The following is a 26,860-nucleotide window of genomic DNA, read 5'->3' as shown; positions in this document are numbered from 1 at the left end:
AAATCAAAGAAGTGGATTTCCATCCAAATTAATCTCGTTTTTCGTTTCTCTCTTCTCCAAAAGAGTGAATTTCCATCCACTCTCTTTTTGCAATCTTCCACAAACTTGAGTATCTGTCTTACCCTCTCTCTTTCTGGTTCTCCAAGATCCTGAGATTGTTCTGAACTTATAGTGTTGCCATCTTCTTGCTCAGTCTGGGATCCAACTGAATCAGGATGTCCAATAGTTTCGTTCTCATTTTCTTGAGCCTGGTGCAAATTTGAGTTCAAATTTGGATCAACACTCTCACTTTGCAATCTTCCACCAAACGTTCATGATTGCAGCTTGCTAGACACTCATCTTATAATTCCCTCCGCATATTCGGTAATCCCTAAATCTCAAAGTTGATCTTACTCCATATTGATGAAACATGTACAGAGCAAGAAGTACCACCAATTCAACATATTACTCAACAGCTCCAGCACTCACCAATATGACTATATCATAAGATCTGTGGAAAAAATCAAAATCATATAGAACAGTAAAAATCTTCAGCAAGAATACAACCAAGCTAGTTAATAAATTGCAAGAAAATGTCATAAATCAACACTTCAATCCACACTTATTCAGACTGATCGGGAGCCTGATCCATCTTTTCGAAAATTCCAGCGGTATTATACAAAAATTCGAGATTATAAGAGGGAAACAGCGTAAGTATTAGAGAGTCAAATTACCAAAAGTGAACAATGCCACAAGTCTAAAACCGTGAAAAATAAAGGAAACAGTCGATTAGATATAAAAATATGAACAAGGGATGTGAACTCAAAATCAATCTGAATAAATACGAAAACAAATGTGCATCCAAATTGTTTGAATTAAGTAACCATTTGTTTGAAATTTTCTGAAACTTCAACGAAATTAGGGTCAGGGTATAGGAATTCTAACTAAAAGAGTGAATTTCCATCCAAATTAATTTGAAGAGAAAGGAAGGGGAAGAAGAAAAATGATTTTAACAGATTGCCAGAAAACGATTTTCATCCAAATTGCCAGAAAACGATTCGCACAAAATCGACATTCAGCAGTTGTGCCAATAAACGATTTGACATTCAGCTGTACAGAAAGCCAGAAAATGATTCAACATTCAGCTGTGCACAAAATCGACATTCGATCGCCTCTTCTCCTTCGTTTCTTCTTCTCGACCTCTTCGCTGCAACCCAGATCTGCCTCTTCGTTGGGGACCTTGCTGCGTAGACCAGAAAAATTCAAATTGAGCAGGAAGAAAAAGGAAGGGAAGAAGAAAAAGATCTGGGCGAAGAAACCCTAATCCCGCAAAAAAATTTGCAACCCAGATCTTCCTCTTTCATTCCAGATTAGAACGTTTTCCATTTTGTTCTTCACCTCTTGCGGTAGATAGTGACTAAGGGCAATTTTGGATTTTTTAAAAGATATTAGGGGTAAAATGGAGAATTGACCATTTTAACAGAAATTCAGACGGAAAACGTTGATGGGTGGCTCTTTGTAATAAAAGTTCGATAATTGGGTGATTCGGAATAATTTCGCATATAAAGGGTGGTTCCATGCAAATTCGGCCATATAAGGGATGGTTCCGTGCAAAAACGCCTTTTATTTAATAAAATAATACACATGAAACAAATAAAAAGGTAATAAATTAAAACAAATGATGATATGTACACATGAAACAAATATCATAGACGGTCTCGTGGTCAAAGGTTGAACCCGAGCCTCCCGAGTTCGAATCCCAGCGTCCCCATATATTTCCTCAATTTTTGAACAGTAAAGTGATTTAAAAAAAATGATGATATGTACACATGAAACAAATAGCGTAGATGGTTGAAGGTTGAACCCGAACCTCCGGTTTTGAATCCCAGCGCCCCCCAAAAATTTTCTAAGTTTTCTCTTAAAAAAATAGTAAATTCTTCACTTCATCTAAGGGCAAAATAGTAAATTCATCTATTTTTAACGGAATAAAGGACATGAGTGGGGATTGCTAACAGAAGCAATACAAGGGGTAGAGCTTTATAAATAGTGATATAAGGGGTGTTTTAAGTCAAATTCACCCATATAAGGGGTGTTTGTTAGCAAATTTCTCTAACAATTACTCAAAAAGACGGTCTAAACAAAAGCATCATGCCTATAACGATCAAAATACGGAATATTTTCATGCCATTGCAAAAATCAAAACATACCACCTGGCGATACATTCCTTCCAAATGACTTCCAATCTTGTCCTTCATTCTCAAGAAGTAATCTCGGACGCTATTCCAATGGAACTTAAAAATAGGCTTACTTTGGATCAAAACATATTCATCTCTTTTGAAGATCTCTCCAATATTCCCACAGTAATAACTGCTGAAGAAAACAACTTTCTGACCAAAACCCCGACTTTAACTGAAGTTAAAATAACAGTCTTTGAACAACTACCTGATAAAACACCAGGACCCGACGGATTTTCGATTGATTTTTACAATTTTTTTGGAAATTTATCTATCCTTCTCTATTTGAGGCTATTAAAGCTTTTTTCCATTCAAGACCAATTCTTTCACACTGGAATCATTCTTTCGTAACGCTGATTCCTGAAAAAGACACTCCCATTACAATTAATGATTACATACCGATTGGGCTTTGTAATTCCTCCTATAAGATCATCTCCAAAATATTAGCCAACAGATTAAAACTATTCTTCCTAAAATCATTTCTCCTTTCCAGATCGGATTTGTTGAAGGTAGAATTATCCACGACAATATTAGCAGCACACGAAAATCTTCCATTCCTTTCACAAGCGTAATAAAAAGAAAGATAACATGATGGCTATAAAATTGTTATGGAAAAGGCATATGACAAACTGGATTGGAACTTTCTCTTTAAAATTCTTTCAAGTTTGGATTCTCGGATAACTGGATCTCCTTGATCAAACAATGCATTACCACCCTGAGAATCTCGATCCTTGTTAATAATCAGCCCGGTCCCGAATTTTCCCCTTCATGTGGTCTTCGATAAGTGGACCCTATTGTCCCATTCCTTTTTATCATTGCCATGGAATTCTTTGCCAGAGCCATGACTAAATTTGCTGCTCAATCCCGCCTTATTGGAATAAATCTTGTTCCTAATGGTTGTTCCATTCCCTTCTTAAGGTTTACTGATGACACGCTTATTTTTGCAGAAGCGAAACCTCAAAACATACATTTTATTAAAAAAATTCTTCAAAAATTCCCTACGCAGAGCGGACTAAAGATCAATTTTCATAAAAGCTCTATCCAATTTTCTAAAGGTGTCCCTGGTTGCTCCCAGAGATCTCTTGCTGCGGAATTAAACATCCCTATAACCACAAAAATGAAAAAATATCTAGGTATCCCAATACTCATGGCCGTGTTTGTAACAATCTTTTTGATGATTACATCTCTAATCTTAAAAAATAATTAGCCAAATGAAAAGCTAACTCTCTATCCTAAGCTGAGAGAATCCAATTAATTTAGAGTAATCTCTCGTTAAAACTCAATTACTTGATGCATTGTTTCCTTCTCCCAAAAGGTGTTTGTCTAAACATTGATGACATTCACACGATTTTTTTTTGGAATAAACAAAACCAGAATTTCCGTCCTTTGATTAGTTGGAACAATATTTGTAAACCGAAAGGTGAAAGTGGTGTTGGTTTGCGACTAACACATAAAAATAATGAAGCACTCCAAATGAAAATACTTTAGAAAATTCTAACCAATCCAAATTCTCTCTGAACCACAATTATTTATGAAAAATATTTAGCTAATTCTCTCTGGCAATTTAACCGCCTGCTCTCTATCAGAAACAAATTTAAATGCCTTATTAAATGGCAGATCGATAATGACACTAAAATCAAATTGTGGAATGATAAATGGCATCACAACCTGGATTTGTCCAATTTTATTGGTTCCAACGATACAAACACTCCTCTCAATCATTTTTGGACCCCTGATAGACAATGGAATTAGTATCGGCTTAATGCTCTCCTTCCTTCTTCCATTGTTGGAAAAATTTAATCTCTCTACATTCCTTCTTTCCCCTCGGAAGATAAAACTATCTGGTTCCCTTCTAATGACGAAGAGTTTTCTTCCCAATCCGCTTTTCATGCTTCCAGATCTTCCAATAATTTTATCATGCCGATTAATTTTTGGAAGCTTGACCTTCCCCCTAAAATTAAGAACTTCGTCTGGAAGTCTAGTTCTGATTGACTGCCGACTTCTGAAAGACTTAATAGATTTTTCATCATTTCCCTGCTCAATGCTCCCTATGTCATAGATCAATTGAATATCTTTTTCAATTGCTCCTTTAGAAAAGAAAACTGGGATCTCTTATTCTCTGATTGATTCAGGAGATTTCCTCACATCCCTTCAGAACTTTATGAACTCCAACACTAACGTCCTTCTTGCTTTCTTTATTTGGTGGAAGTTGTGGCAAACTAAAAATAACATTATATTAGAAATGAGGAAACACCTAGAACTGCGCGTTTTAATTCTATTATCGCAACTGCCCTGACTCAATTTGATCTTTGAAAAAGAACGATATTAGAAACTCACAGATTGAGGATTCCAAAGCTAGCCCTCCAAGGAATACGTCTTGTAAATCAAGAAAGGGCTGGATTAAGCCTCCTCGAAACTGGATTAAAGTTAACTTTGATGACTCCTTCAAGGATAGCTCTCGCTATTTTGCTTTTATAATTAGAGATCAAACTGGAAAAATCATCCAAGCTGAAACTCGAGAAGTACATGCTTCAAATGCTCTCCAGGTCAAAGCTTTAGTTGCTCTTGCAGGAGTTAAGGCTGCTATTGTCTTTGGTTCCCCTTTTGTCGTCGTTGAAGGTGCAATCTCACGGTTATTAATAGTTTAAAACGCACGTGGAAGGCTCCATGAGAAATATACCCAACCATTCAAGACATCCACACATTGAGCTCTTCTATCCAGGCGATCAAATTCATTCACATTAAACGTCTCGATAACCAAGCAACTGATTTCCTTTCTAAATCCAGATGTAACTCTACAGTGATTTCAAAAGTAATTAGCAGATTCTCTTCTAACCCAATGGTAGACCGACAAGAGATCCTCAACAACCATTTTCACCCAGAGTGTGGAATTTTGTAAAAATCATCCGCTTAGATGATTTAGGTTATCTCTACAAGATGAACCTTTGTATTGCTTGTTAAAAAAAAAACAGACTAGAGTGGTAAGATATGTATTTTATAAGAAGTTAGGGTGCTTTAGTGAAAATTGGATTTATCCTTTTTTCAGGAAAGAGTAGTATTTTCGGGAAAAAGGATATCATTTCCGGTTCATACCTAAAACGTTGGATATTTCTCAACCGACATATCTAAGCCGTCCATTCTCTTACGTCTACATATTATTACTCCTGAGAGCCTCAGAGGGTTATCTGTTCTCGACGGCTAAACTAATCTAGGGTTTCTGAATTGGCCGCTCCGCAGGTACGTTCTTCACTTCTTATCTCTTCGTGTTATCGTGTCAATCCTTTCTAGCTTCGAGTTCAGTGTCAGATTGATTGGATTTCAAATCGTATTGCCTCGATTGAGGGAAGAATCGTTTTTCGTTTTCTAAAGATCTAAGTTTTCGGTGGTATCATGAAATTGGAAATTGAATTGACAAATTGATGATGCCTATTAGGCGTTATTTAGGTTCGTTCAATTTCACTTCTAGAGCGTTTTAGAAGCTCAATTTTTTTGAACAAGGATTTTAATCGACCTTATTGGCTCTAGTGAGGAGAATTTGTTCTTTTGTACTTTAAAGATCTAGGCTTTCGGTCCTCTCAGAATGGTTTTCTCGTCATATTTTGGATTATGAGAATTTAGAACCTAATTCGAGTTTATCAAAGACTTCAAGTTTTGAACTGATTGTCGTAATGGGTTCAATGTGTTATTGTTCTCTATTGGCATATTGAATGATACCTAGCTGTCTGCTTAACAGATCGTTTGCTTCTTTCTCAATTTTTACTAGAAATCGTGGTCTGAAGATGTGCAGTTCTCTCTAATTTCCCTTTGCTCTTGCAGGCAACATGCCTCGATATGAAGATCGTTACAGTACGCGCCTCTATGTAGGACACCTTTCCTCACGAACCCGGTCCCGTGACTTGGAAGATCTCTTCAGTCGTTATGGGAGGTAAATGGAAGTTTAGTACATCATGTAGCTCTCCTATCTCGTATAATCTGCACAAAGAGATCTAATTGCAATCTGAACTCCTTAATTTATTATCTCCAATTCACCATATCAGAGATGCAATTTCTTTTCTTTTCCCTCCAGGCTACAATCCTGCCCTTATAGCGTTTTCCCTACCTATTTGTGAACTCTTAGGTTGTTTCCAGTTGACCTGACATGCTAAGTGCGTCATGCGTCTTGCTTTTTTTAGGAATTATGTGTCTTGACAACTTGCTACTCTAGCGGTCCTAAGTAAATCCTTCTTAAAAAGGATGGAAATATGCGGGCCTTGGAATTAATATGTGGAAATGTTTGTTGAAGAAGCATTGCAACCGTAGTCCTGTCATTTTGTTTAACTTGAATATCTTGTTGAAGGTTTTGTGGCTTTTGCCGAACCTGGAGGTCTGTGGTGAGATGTAGCCCTTGGTGAATTGGTGATGTTGCCATATAGGAGACTTTGGCGATTCTTTCTATAATATATAAGCCTGTTTTAATCAAATTGGCAACTCTCAAAGTGGTGTTTAGTTCATCTATGAGGGGCGAGGTATCAACCCTTTGGTAGTTTTGTGATGATGGCCTTACTCTTTATGACAACCATTTGCGCAGAGTACGTGACGTGGACATGAAGCGAGATTATGCATTCGTCGTACGTTTTCCCCTCTCTCTCTCTCTCAATTTATTCTTAACCTTTTCAAAATATGAGCCCCTCGTGGATTTTGCTTCTTTGACAATATGGAAACAGGACTTTAGCGACCCCCGGGATGCAGATGATGCAAGATACAGCTTAAATGGGCGAGATGTTGATGGCAGTCGAATCATTGTTGAAGTTTCAAGGGGGGTAAGTTCTCTCTTGAATAACCAATGGTACTTTTTCTATATCAGTTGAAGCACTGACGGTTCGTGTTGTGTTTACTGTAGGGGCCACGTGGGCCAGGTGGATCACGTGACTCACGTGATCATGGAGGGAGGGGCCCGCCTCCAGGCTCGGGGAGGTGCTTCAACTGTGGGATCGATGGCCACTGGGCTCGGGATTGCAAAGCTGGTGACTGGAAGAACAAGTGCTACCGCTGTGGAGAGCGCGGTCATGTTGAAAGAAATTGCCAGAATAGTCCAAAGAAACTCAAGTAATAATGCTCTTATTTTATTCCTTCTCTTGTGCAAAACAAGTCAATATTTATAATCTGATGTATCTTTGTTGGAACAGACGTGGCAGGAGCTACTCAAGGTCACCATCTCCTCGTCCTCGCCGTGGCCGTAGTCCAAGCAGGAGCCGCAGCTACAGGTACTTTATAAATAACTGTTTGTTTGCTTGGTTGAATTTTTTTGAGGAAAAATTTCTCATGTTATCAAGAGTTATCTTGCTTCATAGCTATAGAATTTGTTTCCTTCTAGTCATTTTAGCATGTTTGATTACCCTTCTCATTTCCCAATTTCAGTTAATTAGTTGTTGGGTTACTGATTATTCTCTTGATTCGTCTGGGTATATAGCTTCTTATATTTGAATTTATCCGTTTGCAGCCGGTCTAGGTCACCTCCAAGGAGGGAAAGAGCCATAGACAGGTCAAGGAGCCCCCGGCGCAGCAGGAGCCCAAAACGCAGCGTATCCCCACCAGTGTCGAGGGGAAGGAAGCACAGCCCAACACCAGATGACAGAAGCCCACGTGGCAGAGTGAGCCTCTCCCCCAGGCCCAATGGATCAGACTATGGTGACAGCCCCAGGCCCAAAAGCAGAAGCCCACCACCAGCTGAGGCAGACAGCCCTCAGGAGAGAGGAGAGCGCAGTCCCATGGAGACCAACGGTGATGGAGTTCATAGCCCCAGCCCAGCCCCCAGGAACGATGATGAAGACGCTTCCCCTAGAGGCAGTCAATAATCTGGCTGGATTCCAACAAAGCTCAAACTATGCTAGTTTTAATTTCCGTGTGTTGCGGTAACATCCTAAACATACTGTTGTGTTGAACTGCATTTGCGACTTTCTTGCTACTTTTAGTTTTGAACCTGTCTTGTTTTATGCTTTAGTTGAGGCGCTTCATAAAGTATATGGATGGATTTTTGGACCAGTTTTTGTACTTTCTGCTATATGTTTACTATGAGGTTGTTAAAGGTAGTGGGTGAATGTTATTTACAGGAGCTTTCACAAACAGTTAGATTAAATTGATACCATATAATCTGTTAGCCTGTTTGATTTCTATATTAGAATATCGGATATGAATATTAGATATGGAAGTATATAAATATCACTTACATGATAATGATATCCCCTCTTCAATGGTGAGCATTTGGGGTCTTTCGGTTCGGCCATTTTAAGTGCTTCTGAGTACTTTTTTACTTTTTTTTTCCCAAATAAGTAACTTTTGGATTCGTTCGGTTCGGCTACTTAAAAACAAAAATAAGTAACTGCAAGTACTTATTTTGCTTAGATCTAAAAGCATTCTCATCATACTTTTCATAGAATTGAAGTACTTCTCATCATACTTTTCATAGAATTGAAGTACTTTGTGCAACCCAGTTTACATTAAGATCCCTCCTCGTTCATTTTCCCCCCGACAGTTTTGGTACTCGTTCTTATTTTTCCCCGACATTCTCCTCTGATACACCTCTTCCTCGGCTCCGGCGAGCATTGAAGAGCTTCCTCCTGCCATCCTTCCGCGTGTGTTCGTCTTCCACCGAGAGCTCTCCTTATCGTCATTCCGACTGCGAATTAGGGATTATTCCCCTGAAATTTCTCCTCACCGTCCTTCCGTCTGTGTTCTTCTTCCCCGATACTTCTCCTGATCGACGTTTTCCCTTGCGTTTTACTTCCAGGTCAGTAAATTTCTCCTCACTCGCCCTTCTCCTCTGATTCTTCGCTCTCTTGTAAATTAGGGCTTGTGAATGAGGGTCGTTGTCAATTAATTCCAATCTTTAGGGCTTGTGAAGTATTATGCTCAGTTTTCTCAATCCTTCCGCGTGTGTTCCTCATTTGACCTGCTGTATTTTGGTTGAGTTCCTCATTTGACCTGGTGCATAATACTTCTCCTGATCGACGACTGTATTCTGAGCAGAACTATTTTGGTTAGTGCATAATCCTGGTGCATAATAGTTCTGAGCATAATACTTCAAGTCTATTTTGGTTGAGTTCCTCATTTGACCTGGTGCATAATTTTTTTAGAGACAACTAGTTCTGAGCATAAACGTCGATCAGGAGAAGTATTATGCTCAGAATTGATTCTTCGCTCCATGAATGTTAAAAACAACTAGTTCTTTAGCATCATTAATCATCTTGCTTTCCTGTAAATGAACACACAAAAAAAAGAAGCAAGACTTGTATTAATAATCTGACAGTAAGAATTGAAAGATTATTCAAGTCTATATGACATAGAGGCGAATCTTGATTCCAAATGAGCTAAAGAACTAGCTGCTGTTTGTTAAGTTCTGCTGATGTTTTGTAAAGATTGGATATACATATTGAACGACAACTAGTTCTTTAGGGCTTGTGAGTTCTGCTGATGTTTTGTAAACAGCAATAGAACGACAACTAGTTCTTTAGGGCTTGTGAAGTATTATGCTCAGTTTTCTCAATTTGTATATCCAATCTTTATAATAAAGATTTGTAGAGAAAGAATTTGACGTCTAAGAGCAATAGTACAGTAACTCAAACCATGAAAAAGGAATAACCCCAATTCAGAATATTCAATGTGACCTGTATATGAATTGAGAGAAGATTCCAGTCTAATTATCTCTACAGCATAAATTTCAGTGTAAATTTCTAGTGTATGGGTCTGTTGTATATACTTGACATCCAAGAGCAATAGTTATGGGTCTGATTATGGGTCTGTTGTAAATTTCTAGTGTATGGGTCTGTTGTATATATTTGTCTGCTGAAATTTCAGTGTAAATTTCAGTGTATGGGTCTGTTTAAATATCAGTGTAAATTACAGTGTATATTTGTAGTGTATGGGTCTAATTTTCTCTACAGAATTTTTCAGTCCAATTCGATTATAGAAGTTGTTTTTAACATTAATATGTGTAAATTTTGGTTTATAGAAGTTGTTTTTTACTCCAGCTGTAAGTTCTGCTGATGTTTTGTAAGTTCTGTTGTCGTTCTATTGCTGTTTGCTGTTTGTTAAGGAAACCAATGTTGTTTGCTGTTTGTTAAGGAAACCAATGTTGTTGTTTGCTGTCGTGCAATATCTTGTTGTCGTTCAATATCTTGTTGTTTGCTGTTTGTTAAGGAAACCAATGTTGATGTGTTGTATGTAGGAGTACTCTGAATTTTGTGTGTTGATACTGTATGAGTACTTTGAATTTAAACAATGCCATCTGTATGAGTACTCTGAATTTTGTGTGCTGATACTGTATGAGTACTCTGAATTTTGTGTGCTGATACTGTGAATGTATTGTCTGAATTTAAACAATGCTGGACTGGCTGGCTGAAGCATGAATTTAGACAATGCTGAATTTTGTGTACTATGAATGTATTGTCTGAATTTAAACAATGCTGGACTGGCTGGCTGAAGCATGAATTTAAACAATGTTGAATTTTGTGCATTTTAGGATGTCGGATGGCGAGAACTCCTACAACGCCGACGAAGAGGCACTCCAAATGATACAAGAAGAAGAAGTGTATGAGCGTAACTACGGAGGCCTACCACGTGAAGTCTTGGAAACGATGACTGATTACAGTCCATCGTCAAATGGATCACCACCCCGGACCTACCCCAAAACCCAACCCGCTATTCTATTCAATTAAGTAATGACCCCTGGTATATGCATGAACAACTGTTGATGGTATTGGAAACGAAAGTAATACGTGCTGAGACGAAGATTGAACAACTAACTAACATGGTTGCAAGTCTAGAAAATAAACTACGGGTCGCTGAGGAGAGGATTGGACAACTAAGTATAATGTTGAAGAAGTTGTAACTCCGTACGTTGTAACTCTGTTGGTTGTTGAACATTTTATAAAAGTTTGTATGATAACACTACTTTTGGCAGTATTGTGTTGTTCTAAAGTTCGAAAAGACCTTAGTGTATTGTCATGTATCCAATTGTTGCAATGAATGTAATGTCATGACGTTTTTTGTTATTTCTCTTCGTTTTGTGATGGGCTACAGCTTGCAATCGTTAGTGTGTACTCGAAAAAACAACAAACACATTGAAAAACAACAATGACCATTAAGCATTGAAACCTGCAACAAGAACATTGAAAAACAACAATGACCATTAAGCATTGAAACCTGCATCAAGAACATTGAAAACAATGACCATTAAGTATTGAAACCTGCAACAAGAACATTGAAAAACGACAACCAACAACTGGATAATACACTACTTGACACACTCAATCCATGAAATTCTGTGGAACTCGGGCAAGGAATTGAGCCGTGCTAGAGTGCATTGGACGGTCCCTAAATTTCTCATACTCTGGGAGACATGTGGTTGTCCACCATTCAGCATCATCAATAGGATGATGGGGTTCCGGATATTCGGTTTGGAACCTTGTCCATTCGACATAGAGTTGTTTGAGAATGTTGAACCTTAACTTCAACACGCTTGGTCGTTTCATAATATTCCTTACTGATGTGGCCTCGTTAACCTTTTCTGCTACAAATTCCCAATCTGTTTCAGTACGCCAAAACATCTCTCAATTGTAGTTCGTAAAGACGAATGGATCTGGTTGAATCCTTCTTCAGCGTTTTGTGGGACCTCTTTTTGAAATTGTGACTTGTGATATTTGACTTTGGAATACGGCACCATATAACCCTGCTTATCCGCATAACCTTTGTCCAAGAGGTAATACTTGCCTGAATATTTTAACAAATTATTGACAACTATGAATGGGTCAAAAACCGAATTCAAGTACAAATGTACCAAATACATCACCTGGAGGTGGGTGTGGGAAGTTAAAACCTGGTGTATTAACGGCATGATCAAACACCCTAGCGTCATGTGCGCTACCTTCCCACCCTGTGTGCACAAAGGTGAAATACATGTCGAAATCGCACACTCCCATGACGTTAAAGGAACAATATTTCTTTCGTCCAAAGAATGGATATTGCTCGGCTTCAGGTATACAAGCATCAATGTGTGTCCCGTCTATGCAACCAATTGCATCCTGCATTCGTCGGTCCAAAATGTAAGGATTGTAATTAACTTATAAATTCTAAAACTTGAAAGATGATCTAAAACAAATACATAACACATACCTTGAACAAGTCATACCTCTCCTGACATTGAATTTTCATAGGAACTTCTCTAAAACGTCTATCACGTGGTTGTATAAGCTTCCGCACAAGACCGTTGAATCCATTTTCTCGTCCAACCAAAGTTTCAAGAACTTCATGAATAACCCGACTAATAGTATCTCCGGATCTTTGAAAACGCTCACATACAACTCTATTTGAGGCTCCTAAAGCAATCGTGTATAGAAAAATCCCGACTTTCTCTAATATGCTCATATTTCTAGATGGTGTAAGACCATAATTCATCAAATCCATGCATAAACCATATAATACATGCCTCTCCATTCTAAATGCATTCAGGCATCTAACGTCTGACTGCGAACCCATTATCTCATTCATCCACATAATACCCGTTTGAATTGAATCAAAATATGGAACCTTAATTAAGTACCTCGTATTGTACATTGCAAGTGCTCCTACAACCATGTCTATCCACACCTTCACTTGAGGATACCACTTCCTCCTAAGTTGCTTCTTGTTCCTCACAAGACCCTTATGCTTATCCCTACAACCAGGTCTAGCCATCTTGCTTTAATATCCTTGCAAAACAATATAATGGACATATGAAACAAAAGTAATCATAATGAAAGAGTCCAAAACAATATACAGTGACAAGAAATCAGAAATGAAACAATAAAGTAAGAGCCCAAAAGATTGGAAATTTGTCAGCGACACACAATTCATAGAGTGAGCTTAAAATCTTGCATCTACCAAAACAAAAATTGTCTCAGCCTCACACAATCCAATGACTTAAAATCTCAATTCACCAAAACAATCGAAAGTTGAACTACACCATTGTCTGACTAAAACTATTCAGGCCCCATCTCTCTCACACACTCATGCTTCAGCAAGCCCGCTTTATGATCGTCGTTGTCGATCTTCATGAAAGTGCGAAGCTTATCAGGCTTTTGCAACTCGGTCATCGCGAAATACCACACCCTAGACTCGGCTTCAACGATGCAACTGTCAACTAGACGCTCAAGTACCTTAATGCCGTCATCATAAGCTTTATCAGTAACTCCTTCTATGTCTCTCCTCATCAGAGCTACCATTTCCTTCCCCGATTCTGCAAGGGAGGCTAACTTCTCTTGCATAACCACATCTGTTGATAACGGTCTTCTTCTTTTCCTGTCATGTCGTCCCGCCTTTGGATCCCCCCTTGAAGTTTCTTTCCCAGCGTGTGACTCGGGAGTTGATTGAGTGTCCATACTTGTAAGGGTTGTGTTAACGTCTTCTTCATTCTCTTCATCCTCTGTTCCAAAAGAAGGATAATATTGGATTTCTTTTCGAATACTAGACTTATAACTTGACAATTAAAATATATGCTACCATATACGATATAATCACCTTCAATCATCTCAGATGCTTCTATTCCTTCAATACCGGGCAACAAAGGCAAAGAATTTACATCCATTGATGCAGAAACAACATGCTTCCCACTTGCAGCATAAGAACCGTAAATTTCATCCCACAAATCACACAACTCAGGATTCACACCGTGCCTCCTAAACGTAGTGTACACCGTTCCCAGCTCCTAAACGCTCGTAATCACCCAATACTCAATTATAATGGACATATATATTCAAATTCTAATTTGTAAACTTGCAAATCAATCTTACGTACCAATTTTTTTCCTGCCACCACTCCTCATCCGCAATGATTCTACCCGTAAGCTCATCCCATCCCATACCGCTCTCCAAATATGTGATTTTACCCCAGCTACTCCAAAGCTTTCTTTGGCTATTAAGTTTGTTCTGGGCAGTCTTCGAAGAGATATTTTGCTTAGCCCTCTTCAAAAATTCAGCACACACTTCCTCCCATCTCCACGACACATTGAATCCATTCATTGATCTAAAATATTTTAACGATTCAAAGAACAATATAGTACTTTTTAGAGTCCATTTGAACGTCTTATCCTTCTCACCACTCTGTTCGCTTGCAATTCCCTTACCCTTTACAATCGCATTCGCACATCCATATCCCTTTCCCTTTTCCTTTCCATTTTGTTGGTCGCAATCTCCTTCATCCATTCTGAGATTATATTAAACGATATTCAACAACACTACAAGTATTGGATTAAATTCAACAACTCTACAAGTATCGGAGCAAATCAGTATAGTAAATCAGTGTAGGAAATTGTCAGTCAATCTAATTAACAATCTCTGGTTGCCGGGTAGTACAATCATGAAGAAAACTATCAAGTCAGGTAAATGTTGAAAGACCATATCTATAACTATACATTTAGTAGTGTGGTGTTTGGAACACAAAATTATCGGCATTGAATACAGAAGGCCAATCTTTGGGTGCCGGATTTCAGTGCTTAATGTCAAAATTAGTAGTGTGGTGAGCTCAGAAATTTTAACAACCATTGAATACAGAAGGCCAAAAAAAACGAGTGCTCACTGATCTCAGATGATCAGAAATTTTAACAACCTGGTGCAGTTTTAGCTCACTGATCTTAGAAAATTTAACAACCATCAGAAAATTACCTGCAGTTTGAGCTCACTAATCTCAGATGCTCTGGCGGAGACCTGGTGCTGGCGGAGACCTAGTGGAGGCTGGGCTTTTAGGAGATCTGGCGGAGACTAGTGCTGCGAGGTGAGCAACAGCTGGGAACGGCGGAGAAGCTACGAAACGGCGGAGAAGGACAGCGCCGGAGATGAGGAAGGCCAGAGAAGATGAACGCCGGAGATGCTACGGACTGACGGAGATGGATCCAGCGCCGGAGAATCTCGGGAAGGCCAGCAAATTTGAACGCCGGAGCAGAGCACCAAGTGGAACGGCGGGGAAGAATATGGAGCTGAATGAGTTCTGAGGGACGCCGGAGAAGCTGCGGAACGCAGCGGAAAACTCACAGAAGAAGACTCTAGTGGAATGGCGGGGAAGAATATGGAGCTGTGAATGAGTTCTGAGGCCGGCTACACAATGGGTCTATTAGGGTATATTTGTTAGGGGTATTTTGGGAGTTCACACATATTTGGAGGGTAAATATGATATTTTTTAATTTTTTTCATTACTTTCAGCATTGACATACCGAACGTGTAAACAGAAAATAAGTACAAATAAAAGTTACAGCATCTGCATCTATAATAAATACCAGCATCAGCATCAGCATCAGCAACAGCAACAACAACAGCAACAAACAACATAACTATCCGAACAGACCCCTGGTCTAGTGATTTTTAAAATGGTAAGGTCTAAGATTATGTTTATGTTGTATTTTGTTAGAAACTATTAGAAGTTAAGGATTTTTAATTTAATCAGGTTTATAATAGAAAACTAGTGTATATCCCGTGCCATGCACGTGAATATTTTAATATATAAACTATAAAAAATTTATTATTAGAGAGTTTATTATAGATGTGATATTTGATTAAGTTGTAAGATTTAATGAGATGATAAATAGTTATTAAATAATACAAATAGTGCAAATTGATATAATTTTCATTAACACTTTTCTATGTTTTTTAATTAGAAGATGATCTTTTAATTACTTTATACTATACTATCATAGGATAAGAGAGATTTAGGAGATGTAGTTTTAAAATAAACTAAACTAAAATAAAATCTTATAAATAAATAATATTATATTATTTTATTATAAGATAAGAGAGATTTAAGAGATATAATTTGATATTATATTGTATTATCATAAGATAAGAGATTTTAGGAGATATGATTTTATAATAAAATAAAATAAAATATTCTAAACTTTACATGGTCGTGCCATGCATAGAAAATAATATTTATATATTAAATAATATTTTATAAATTTTTCTGCATGTTTTTATAATATATATTTTAATATTATATACATGATTTATAAATATTATTTTATAAATCATGTATATAATTGATAAATTATTTATAAATCACTATTATTTTAACATATTAAATAATTCTTATTAATATGTTAAATAAAAGTATTTTTATTTACAATTCTAGTGTATATATCATATATGTTTTATATATTTTATTTATATCTCCTATAATAGGAGATATAAATCATTTTTTATATTCTAGTGTATTATAGAATGGTGCATACTTGTTGATGATAGTCAAAATTATTTATTTTTATTTATTATAAAATATCTAAACAATTTATTATAAACTATTATTTATTATTTATTTTTATTTATAAAAAAATCAAAATTATATCTCCTATTTTATAATATTATTTTTATAATATTATTTTATAGAAGTATTTTTCAAAAATAATTCTTCTACAATTGGATATATATAATCAGATAGTAAAATAATATTTTATAAAATCTATAAATATAATAAATAAATTAAAATAAATAAGAGATATGATTTTATAGATATACGCTAGATTTTATAAAATCTCTTATTAAATAGAAAATGGGTTAATAATAAGATTTCATAAGATTTGATTAGTATATAAATGATATATCCAAATGATAAAGAAAGAAAAAATTAAAATATTAATAAAGAGGAGAGAGAATAGTGTGGCAATAGAAGATTGACACATAAGCAATTGTGGGGTCTAATTTCTTGAGAAGGCTTGGAATATTTTAGCTTTAATATATATATTATTAAGATTAGATCTTATTTTAATTTAACAATAGATTATTAATTCTCATCCTAACATAATTGATGAATAAAAAATGAATCTGGAGACATGTGGTCATCATATATCAAGTATTACTACTATTGTTTTACCACGAATACACGTTTTATTAGAACTTAAATCTCTCTAGAAATTGGTACATGTGATTTTTAACTTTTAGTTATTGTAGGCACCCAAGTATTCTCTTTCCGATCAGGAAACAACTCCCTAAGTATCACTTGTAAGTTGTACCCGGTGTTCTAAAATTCGCATCTTAGCGAAGTGCTCTAACATTCCACCTTAGCCTCGCCTAGGTTTTGACTGAGCGTTAGTCCCATCAGTTATGACATTGAGTCTAGTAATTTTTAAAATGACAAGGTCTATGATTATGCTTACATTCTATTTTCTTAGAAACTATTAGAAGTTAAGGGTTTCTTTTAATTTAATCAGGTTTATAATAGAATATTAATCTTATTTTAACACAATTTGATTTTAATTTAACAATCATCCAAACTTAATTTGATGATAAAAAATGAATTTAGAGATAATGCAGTAATATAATAACATACAACAAGTATTATTTTTAGGAGAAAGTTAATGCTGAGATCAACCTTAAAATGCAAAATGTTTCTTAGTCGAACCTCGGTGTCCTTGTCATGAACATAGAGTAATGTTTTAAAAAAGGAAAAAAGGAAAAAAGGAAAAAAGGAAAAAAGGAAAAAAGAAAAAAAGAAAAATTGAATTATTTATAGAAATGTCACAGCCAGTGACGGATCCATTTAGGAACAAGTGGGTACTGCTCCCACTCGATTCTAAAATTTATTATATATATAAAAACAGCAAAACCTAATTTCTACTCCATCTTTCTCTTCTCTGCCCACATCTTTTCCCTCTTCCTCTCCTCTCCTCCAGTCAGCGTCAACGACACCCTCTCCTCCCGCCAGGCGACAACGTGCTGGCTTCCAGCTCCTCTCCTCCAGCTAGCTCTTTCTCCTACGAACATGCAACCTCTCCTCTTTCTCTTCTCCAGCCAGCGACAGCACCAGCAACGCCCTCTCCTCCGGCCAGGTGACGAGGCTTCCGACTCCTCCTCCTGCCAGCTCTTTCTCCTACGAACATTCAACCTCTCCTCTTTCTCTCCTCCAGCCAGCGGCAGCGGCAGCGACGCCCTCTCCTCCGGCCAGGCGACAACGTGGTGGCGGCCTTGATCGAAGTCCACTTCACTTGGAGCTAAATTAGTAGGTGCTCCTCACCTTACCTCCTCACCTCACCTTAGTTCCTTTGCTCCTCACCTCAATATGACTTTTCTTTAGGGGTGTTCATCGGGTTCGGTTTTTTCGTGTTTGAGCCAAACCGAACTGGACCAAGGGAAACCGAAACCGAACCGAACATAATCGGTTCGGTTTTCGGTTCTTGAAAATTCAAATATTCGGTTTTCAGTTTATATGGTTCGGGTTCGGTTCGGTTCGGTTCGGTTTAAACCGAATTAAAATCATTCATTTGATTCGAACTAGGAAGGTATGAATTTGTACAATTTGTTTTGTGTGTTTAGCTTAGTTCAATTAATTGTCTAATTTATTCATTTGTTCTAATTTATAACGAAGATTCGGAGAAGGATTTTTCACTCTTTTGGCCTTTGGGAGAAGTGAAACTTTGAATTGTTGGGATGAATTTTAAGACAAGAACTATGTTTTAATTTGTTTCATGTTTTGTTGTAGTCTTTTAGGTGAATAGATTGTGGAGAAATTCTTTTAAGACTTAAAAATCAAGTAAAGGGGAAAACTTTTCGGTTTTCTCGGGGTTTTCAAAGGTTTAATGTCTTCCAATCATAAATTCGGTTTTTAGGTCTAAACCGAACCTAAACCTATTAAAACCGAACCAAACCTGAACCGAACCGAACATGTACGGTTCGGTTTTCGGTTCCAAAAAATGAGTATTTTCAGTTTCAGTTTTTACGGGTTAGGTTCTGTTCGGTTTGGTTCGGTTTTGGACCGATGAACACCCCTACTTTTCTTGCATTTCTTAATGAAAATCTCAAATTCTGTTAATTTGTTAGAACTTTTGATGCTGATTTTTTTATTCTAGTTCAAGGTTGATGCTGATTTTTTGAAATTTCATATTGATACTGAATTTTATATTGGTTCAATTAGTTGATGTTGAATTTCATATTGTGTTGCTAGTGTTATTTGGTTGGTTAATTGCTTGTATGTTTGGAACTATAAAGAGACAATTTGTCAAGTTAGTAGGTTCCGTATTTCAATAACTATATATTCATGAAGATATTTGATTATTTCAGAAAAAGAAGAAGTATTTTTTAAGCAGTGCTTCAAGGAGTTCTAATTCACTGAATGTAGGATCAAGTTCTAATCTGAATCCACCAATTTATTTGAATTTAGATAGTTCTGATGATGCGGTTGATGTTGATTTTGATGAGTTGTCGACTGTTGCAGGGTTAAAAAAAACATATCTGATTATGATGTGAATGATAGAGAAAGGGTAAGGCAAAGTTATTTTCTAAAAGGGCCTTAGCAAACTAAAACTCATACTTTTCCTTCCACCGTTATAGGAACACAAAAACGCAGATTTGTTTCTGGATGGTTTAATGAGCATGCTACATGGTTAGAATATAGTATATCAAAAGATTCTGCATTTTGCTTGCCATGTTATCTGTTTAAACCTGATTATGGTGATTAAGGAGGTCATGAATAATTTGTTGGAGAAGGATTTAGAAATTGAAAGAAGAAAGACAAGTTTGATACTCATGTTGGTAATTATAATAGTGTTTATAACAACTGTGTGCGTGCTTGTCACAATCTAATGAACCAAAAACACCATATTGATGCTTGTTTAGATAAACAGTCTGATAAGAACCAGATGGATTATCGTTGTAGATTGACTGCACCAGTTGATTGTATTAGGTATTTGTTGCTTCAAGGAATGAATTTTCGTGCACATGATGAATCTAGCGAGTCAATTAATCAAGGAAACTTCATTGAGTTGTTAAAATTCCTTGATGGACATAATGAAGCAATTAAAAGTGTTATGTTGGATAATGATCCTGGGAATTTAAAATGGTATCACCGTCATTTCAGAAAGATATTATCAATGTCATTGCAGTTGAGACAACAAATGCAATCATTGCAAAAATGGGTGATGATCTGTTTACTATTTTGGTTGATGAAGCTCGTGATATATCTTTGAAAGAACAAATGGTTGTTGTTCTACGCTTTGTGGATGCTAGAGGGTGCATTGTTCAACGTTTTCTTGGTATTATTCATGTTGAAGACACTACAACTTTGTCTCTGAAAATGAATATTGATGCTCTTCTTTGTAATCATGGTTTGAGTATTTGAAGTTTACGCGGAAAGGATATGATGGAGCAAGCAATATGAGTGGCGAATTTAAGTGTTTGAAAAGTTTGATAACGATGGAGAATTTGTTCGCTTATTATGTTCACTGTTTTGCTCATCAATTGCAATCGTCACTTGTAACTGTAGCTCAATGTCATAAAAGCTAAAGAGGTTCTTCAAATGCATCTCTACAAATGTAGTTGGTGTGTCATGAAAAAGAAAAGACATGCTTCAAGAGAAATCACTTGAAAGAGTAATTGAAGGGGATTCTTGAAGGTGAAATCTTGTTTGGAAGAGGATAAAATCAAGAAGTATCATTGGCTCGAGCTAGAGTAACACGTTGGGGTTCCCATTACAAGATGGTGCTTAATTTGATTGGTTTATTTGGTCTAACAATTGATGTGCTTATAGCTATTGGAGATCATACAAAAAGTGCAAAACAACGAGCTGAAGTAGATTTAATGGGTGAATCCATTCAGTGCTTTGAGTTTGTATTCTGCTTATTTTTTATGAAAGATATTTTGGTAATTTCAAATGATTTGTCACAAGCCTTACAGAGAAAACATCAAGACATTGTTAATGCAATGACTCTTGTCAAGGTCAACAAGAGTTTACTCCAAGAAAAGAGAGATGTAGGATGTGAGCCATTTTGGGAGGAGATTTCTTCATTTTGTACAAAGTATGATATCATTGTCTCAGATGAAAATGAAATTTATGTCACACAAGGGAGATCTCGCCAAAATGTTAAAAAAATACCATTCAATATTACTATCATTTTGACATTTTCAATGAAATAATTGATATGCAACTCCAAGAGTTGAATGATCGTTTTGATGAGTTGAATACTGAGTTGTCAGTGTGCATGTCATGTCTTGATCCAAGTGATAGATTCTCGACATTTGACAAGAGAAGTTGATTCGGTTTGCGGAGTTTTATCCAAAAGACTTCAGTGACGCTTATTTGATAGCTCTTGACAATCAACTGATGTGAGCTCACATGTTGATTTTTCTAACCTTAAAGGTACCATAATTTTAGTTAATTACTTGTTCTAATACAGAATCACTTTCACACATTATAATATATTGATGTGTGCTCATACAAGAAAATTGTCAACTTCACATGTATTAATAAGCTCTCAAGAAAATTAGTTCAATTGAAAAAGCACCGTACTTATAATTTGGTGTATCTTCTTTTGAAGTTAGCTTTGCTTTTACCGGTTGCAACAACTACTGTTGAGAGGGTTTTTTCAGCTATGAAAATTGTGAAGAATTCATTGCGCAACTGACTTGGGGATGATGGGCTGAATGATTGTTCGATTGCTTATATTGAGAAAGACATAGTGAAAGATATCAAGACCGAAGATATCATTGCCAGATTTCAAAACATGACAGACTGAAGAATGTGTTTGTAACTTTAAGACTAATGGAGTAGTTTTTGTTTTAATTTAGGGATGATTTGATGAATGTGTTTGCTGTTATTTTTGCTTTTGATTATGAACCTTCTATGTTGATTTGTGCTATATCTAATTATATTTAGGCTTTTTTACCCAAATTACCCCGTTAATAATTTAATACTTTATATTCATTATTTGGAAAATGAAGTTTTTCGAATTTTTCACATTTTATAATCTAATTTCAACAAAACCCAATTCCTATATTTAGCCAATCTAGACTCTGCCTGACTATTATGAAAACACTGCTTTACCCCTGCTCACATGAGAATGGACACTTAAATGAGAAATAAGAATACATCATAGCCATTGGATTTAGAATGCCTAGGATTGAGAATGTGGTCAACAATCAACACTTTTGGTCAATGGTCAACGATCAACGTACAACCGGTCGCCTACGGTCACTGTTGATCAATGGTTGATGACGGGACGGTTGCGTAGGCAATCCGTTCAAAGTAAACCTTAGCTTACTCTCCACATGTGTAGAGCAGTAAGTAAGAGTCGATCCACAGGGAGTCTGCGAAGCTGATATTGTCTTTGCAAAACAATTAACTTCATATAAAATAAAGAGAAAAAGGGGAAATATGATTGATTGTTTGGAAAACTAATAAAAGCAAGCGCTTCGTTCTCCTAAGTATCAACCTACGAAGTTATGGGTTTGATTATCGATTTCTTATTACAAATTTGGGTTCTATCTCTATACTATATGCTATGTTTGTCCTAATCCATGTACTAAGGTTGTTAAATAGGTCAACTAGTCCTAATAGCGTCTAACCTACCAATCTATCCATGAAACTATCAAGACTAAATCCTAGGCAGCATTAAGTTCATGAATAAATAGGAAAGTGTATTGCCCTTGGTGCCTACACCTCATTAATCTCCCTATCCTACAAGTCCAACTAGTCCAAGTAGAGATTCGTGCCACTAAGTAGGCAAGGTTCTCCAACAAGGATAAACCAGACCCTGGCTATATGAAGAAAACATGTACACCTAGGTAGCTAAGCCAGATAAACATATTGCAATCAATTACTAAACAATTGACAGGACCGTGTCGTCGGGCTATCCTAGTCAAATTATTTTACTCCTCTACAGAAGTAGATTGACAAGTAGGGGTCAAATCCATGAGGAACCAAGAGTATTCAATTCTTAAGGTATTAAAGCGACTAACTAATGAAAGGTTAATGCTCTGAGAATTGTGAAAATTGATTTTGTTGTTGTGATTAATTGGGAAAACACTTCGTATGGTTGGTCGTAACCTTTCTAGCCTAATTCAATGATACTAGGTTCTTCTAATTCGGGTTCTATCTCTATTCGTAGATCCTTTATGTCTTCTAAATGCCCTGAACCATGTACTAATATTGTTGATTAGGTCAACTAGCCCTAACAACGTCTTGTCTACCAATCTAGCCTTGAAACTATCAAGACTAGATCCTAGACAATATTAAGTTCATGGGTAAATAGGAAGGTATATTGTCCTTGGCGCCTATACCTCAGTAATCTCCCTATACTACAAGTCCAACTAGTCCAAGTAGAGATTCATACTACTAAGCAGGCAAGGTTCTCCAACTAGGATAAACCAGGCCCTAACAATATTAAATCGAACTAACAACCTAGGTGATCAATCTAGAAAGTGCATTCATTTCAATTAGATATTACGCGCAAGAGATTAAAATAATAGAGATATAATTATATTAAGAACCAAGGTACAAACCTCACATTGAATTAACCCAGAGGCGCAAACCAACCACACCAAGTCAAAGGAGATTACTCCTGGCTCATTGCTAAAAAACTAATGTAATCTGAAATTGAGAATGAAGTGTGTTTAGGGAGAGGCAAAACGCTCTCCCTATTTATAAAAAATGAGCAAGCTAACCCAAAAATGTCTTTAGTGGAAGTCCAACCCGAAATAAATGTAAACCCTAGGCAAAAAGCCCACTTAAACCCTCAGAGGAAATTCTTCTCGCGACGCAGCAACGGCGGGGGCGCTGGCGCGTCTTGAGTTGGCGTGACCGCGCCACCCTCAGGAGGTGGTGCATGGTCGCGTCTTGCCCTGCACGGTCGCGCCCCAGGGAAAAATTCCCTTTTTCGCCTCTTCTTCACTTACGTTTGCTCCTCGGCACCCGCGTCTTCTCCCTTATGCTCTTAATCCTCGTGATTGTACTCTTTGCTCTTACGAAGTCTGGACTAGACATTATGCTCCGATTGTGCCTATTACGCCCATAGTTGTTGTTAATTCCTACTCCTTATGGTGTACGAGATGCCGCCAATCAACAATCAAGAGATTAAAACAACACAATAGCATATTATTAGAATCAATGGAGGAAAACTACAAAACCCATACCTCCGCAGGCCTTAGCCCAGAGAACAAAGCAAAGGAGATTACTCCCTATTCATCCTACAAAGCTATTCTATTATTCTCTGGAAAAGTGTGTGTTTGGGAGGAGGCAAAGCTCCTCTATTTATAAGAAAGCAAGACCTAATTTAATGTTTGTGGAAACCCTGACCCAAAATTGTACAAATCCTAGGTATTTAAGCCCATTTAAGCCCAACAAAGAGGGACTTGTCGCGACGCTGGCAGTAGTGAAGGTGCGAGCGTGCCTTATGTCGGCGCGGCCGCGTCGTCTGCAGAGGTCCATGCGCGGGCGCGTCTTCTGGGGCGCGATCACGCCTTTTGTAGAGAGCCATGCGCGGTCGCGCCACTGGCAGTTTCACCCCTCTTTACTTCTCTTCTTGGCCCGCACTTGATTTCCGCCTTCCGTGCCTCTTCCTTGTGCACGTAATCCTTGTATTAACTAGGAAGCTCCACGATGTCGGGATCATGGCTATATGCTCCATTTGTGACCTCTTTTGCCTATGGTTGATGCTAAAATCCACTCCTTATGATGTACAAAATGCCGCCAATCATACTCCCACACTTGAACCATTGCTCGTCCTCGAGTCATATGCATCTAACTCTTTGGCGGCCTCAGCGAGTACGGAAGCACGAAAAAAGTGGTAGTAGACCAACCCTTAGCTCATAGTACCTAGAATCATACAATAACGGGCGTAAATTCCGACTCTAGAAAATTTCTAAACATAAAGCAACTAATTGGCATCAATCACTCCTCCACACTTGAACTATGCTATTCTACGCAAGTGCATTAACTAAGAGTCTCTATGCTATGTCAAAAATGTTTCTAAGCAAATAGTATACACAAGAAGATAACGCGAGATCAAAAATAGGACATATTTTCAAGTGACATGCTCAAATTTATGAAGAGAATGTAAAATCTCCCACACCACTGAAAACAAAATAAACCAAGTCTCAACTCTAATAAGTCCAACTGCATTCTTCTAATGCCCCTTTTCATCCTACCCATACAATTTATTACATACCCAATTACTTTTCTTTAGGTAGAACCTGTCCATTTTATGGTCCAAGCTACTCTGAGACTCTTTGCTTTATAGGCCTTGAAGGATCGATCCCTCAGTTCTATTTCAACTTTGGGCACTGCGTGCTCTTACGACTTTCTTTTACTTAGAGCTCACTAACTTTATACTTTTCTTTATAATTTTTCATTTTCCATTGTAATGAAGAAGGACGGGGACAAAACTCTCAAATCAATATGGTAAACATTAGAGAAAAGAGGGTAATCATGCAAACTTGGTTTTGAGCCTAGTGCATCCTAATCATAAACTACATGCTCGAATCAAAGTCCTAAGGTTGATCAATCCTATAATCATTGTATCTAGTTGCATTATTAACATTGAGGGCATAGTAGAGAGACTCAAAATCAAAACACCATTGTAGGAATTACAAAGAACCAAGTAGGGAGAATTCATGATAGCCGACACTTAGAAAATTTTTAAAATGCATAAAAACTAACTAGATAGATGAAATACTTTCCTACCCCCACACTTAAACTACGCAATGTCCTCATTGTGAAATAAAGACAAATGTAAAAAGAAGTATGAAAATAGAGAAATTACCTTATAAACGGGTTGCCTCCCAGTCAACGCCTTTGTTTAACGTCGTTGGCTTGACGTATTTCCTCCTCATCCTGGTTCGGGATCCTCATGACCCCCTTCATCCTGATACGGTTTACAACTTAGCTTCTTCCTAGTTGCTCGGTCCAGCCAAACTCCTTTCCTTCTCATCGGTCCCGAGTGTGATTCCTTCTCAGCATTTCCCGGCTCAAATTGCCACTCTCTCTCATCCCGTTGCAGCCCCGGATAGTACTTGCCAAAAGGCAGTGGCGGCGGGAGGGTATAGCGGCGCGACGCATACAACGGGGCGCGTGCGCGCTCAGGAGGGCACGGGCGCGCACCTGGTTCCGGAAAATTCCCCGTCAAAGCGCGGTCGCGCACGGACGGGGCGCAGGCGTGCTGGTCCCCAGAAGGTGGGCCGCAATTGCGCCAAGAGTAGGCACGGTCGAGCCCGTCTCCAGGAGCTATGGCGCGGGAGCGCTCGCTGCAAGCGCGGACGCGCATCGCCTCTGCGGTCAGGCTTCTTTCACGGCTGATGGGGGGGGGGCTGCTTCCTCCTTGCTTGGGTCCGTCTTGTCCGGGCCGTTGACCTCAGTGTCCTCTTCCTCCATATACTCCTCGTTGGAGCTTTCCTCGGTGCTTCCGGATGTAGAGTTAGCGCTCGCGGCTCTCATTTCTTCCCACTTGACCATTGCATCCATCATGCGTTTGACTTGGTCGTTCATAAACCTAGTGGTATTCTGCGACTCCTCAACGACCATCCTCGTGGTTTCCTCGAGTGCTATATTGGTACTCTCGAGGCGCCTTATCAGAACCTGCATCAGGGTCCTTGTGGAGGTCTCTTGGTCGGGATAGGGCCTCCATGATCGCATCAGGTATGGCTGTCGCATGAAGTAGTGGTATCTTTGTTGCTCGGCCTCCCTTGCGATGGCATCTGCAACCTCCTTCGCAGCCTCTACCTCCCCCACTCTAGCAGCCCGCTCCTCGACTCTCCTCTTTTCAGCATTCTCTTTAAACTCCTTCATCATTGCCTCTAGCTCCTCCATCTCTCTTCATGCCTCCGCAATCCGCTTCAACCTAGCTTCATGGCTGGTGGAACTCATCAGTAACAACGATGCTTATCGTT

At 37.9% G+C, this 26,860-nt stretch overlaps 1 protein-coding gene and 1 pseudogene across 1 annotated transcript; both read left to right on the top strand.

The window, feature by feature from the left end:
* Nucleotides 1-6,034: 6,034 nt before the first annotated feature.
* On the top strand, nucleotides 6,035-8,047 carry LOC141249981 (uncharacterized). The gene is made up of 6 exons (XM_073669847.1): nucleotides 6,035-6,138; nucleotides 6,781-6,820; nucleotides 6,917-7,012; nucleotides 7,093-7,298; nucleotides 7,379-7,456; nucleotides 7,693-8,047. The coding sequence occupies exons 1-6, from the start codon at nucleotides 6,035-6,037 to the stop codon at nucleotides 8,045-8,047; spliced, it is 879 nt and encodes a 292-aa protein (XP_073525948.1).
* A 6,535-nt stretch (nucleotides 8,048-14,582) lies between these two features.
* Nucleotides 14,583-21,714, top strand: LOC141249980 (zinc finger MYM-type protein 1-like; annotated as a pseudogene).
* The last annotated feature ends 5,146 nt before the right edge of the window (nucleotides 21,715-26,860 follow it).

This window comes from Phyllobates terribilis, unplaced genomic scaffold (genome assembly GCF_046119375.1).
Source record: "Phyllobates terribilis strain yellow unplaced genomic scaffold, ASM4611937v1 Scaffold_5307__1_contigs__length_52616, whole genome shotgun sequence".
Lineage (NCBI taxonomy): Eukaryota > Metazoa > Chordata > Amphibia > Anura > Dendrobatidae > Phyllobates > Phyllobates terribilis.
The sequence above is the reverse complement of the archived record's forward strand: the minus strand, read 5'-3'. Positions and strand labels throughout refer to the sequence as shown.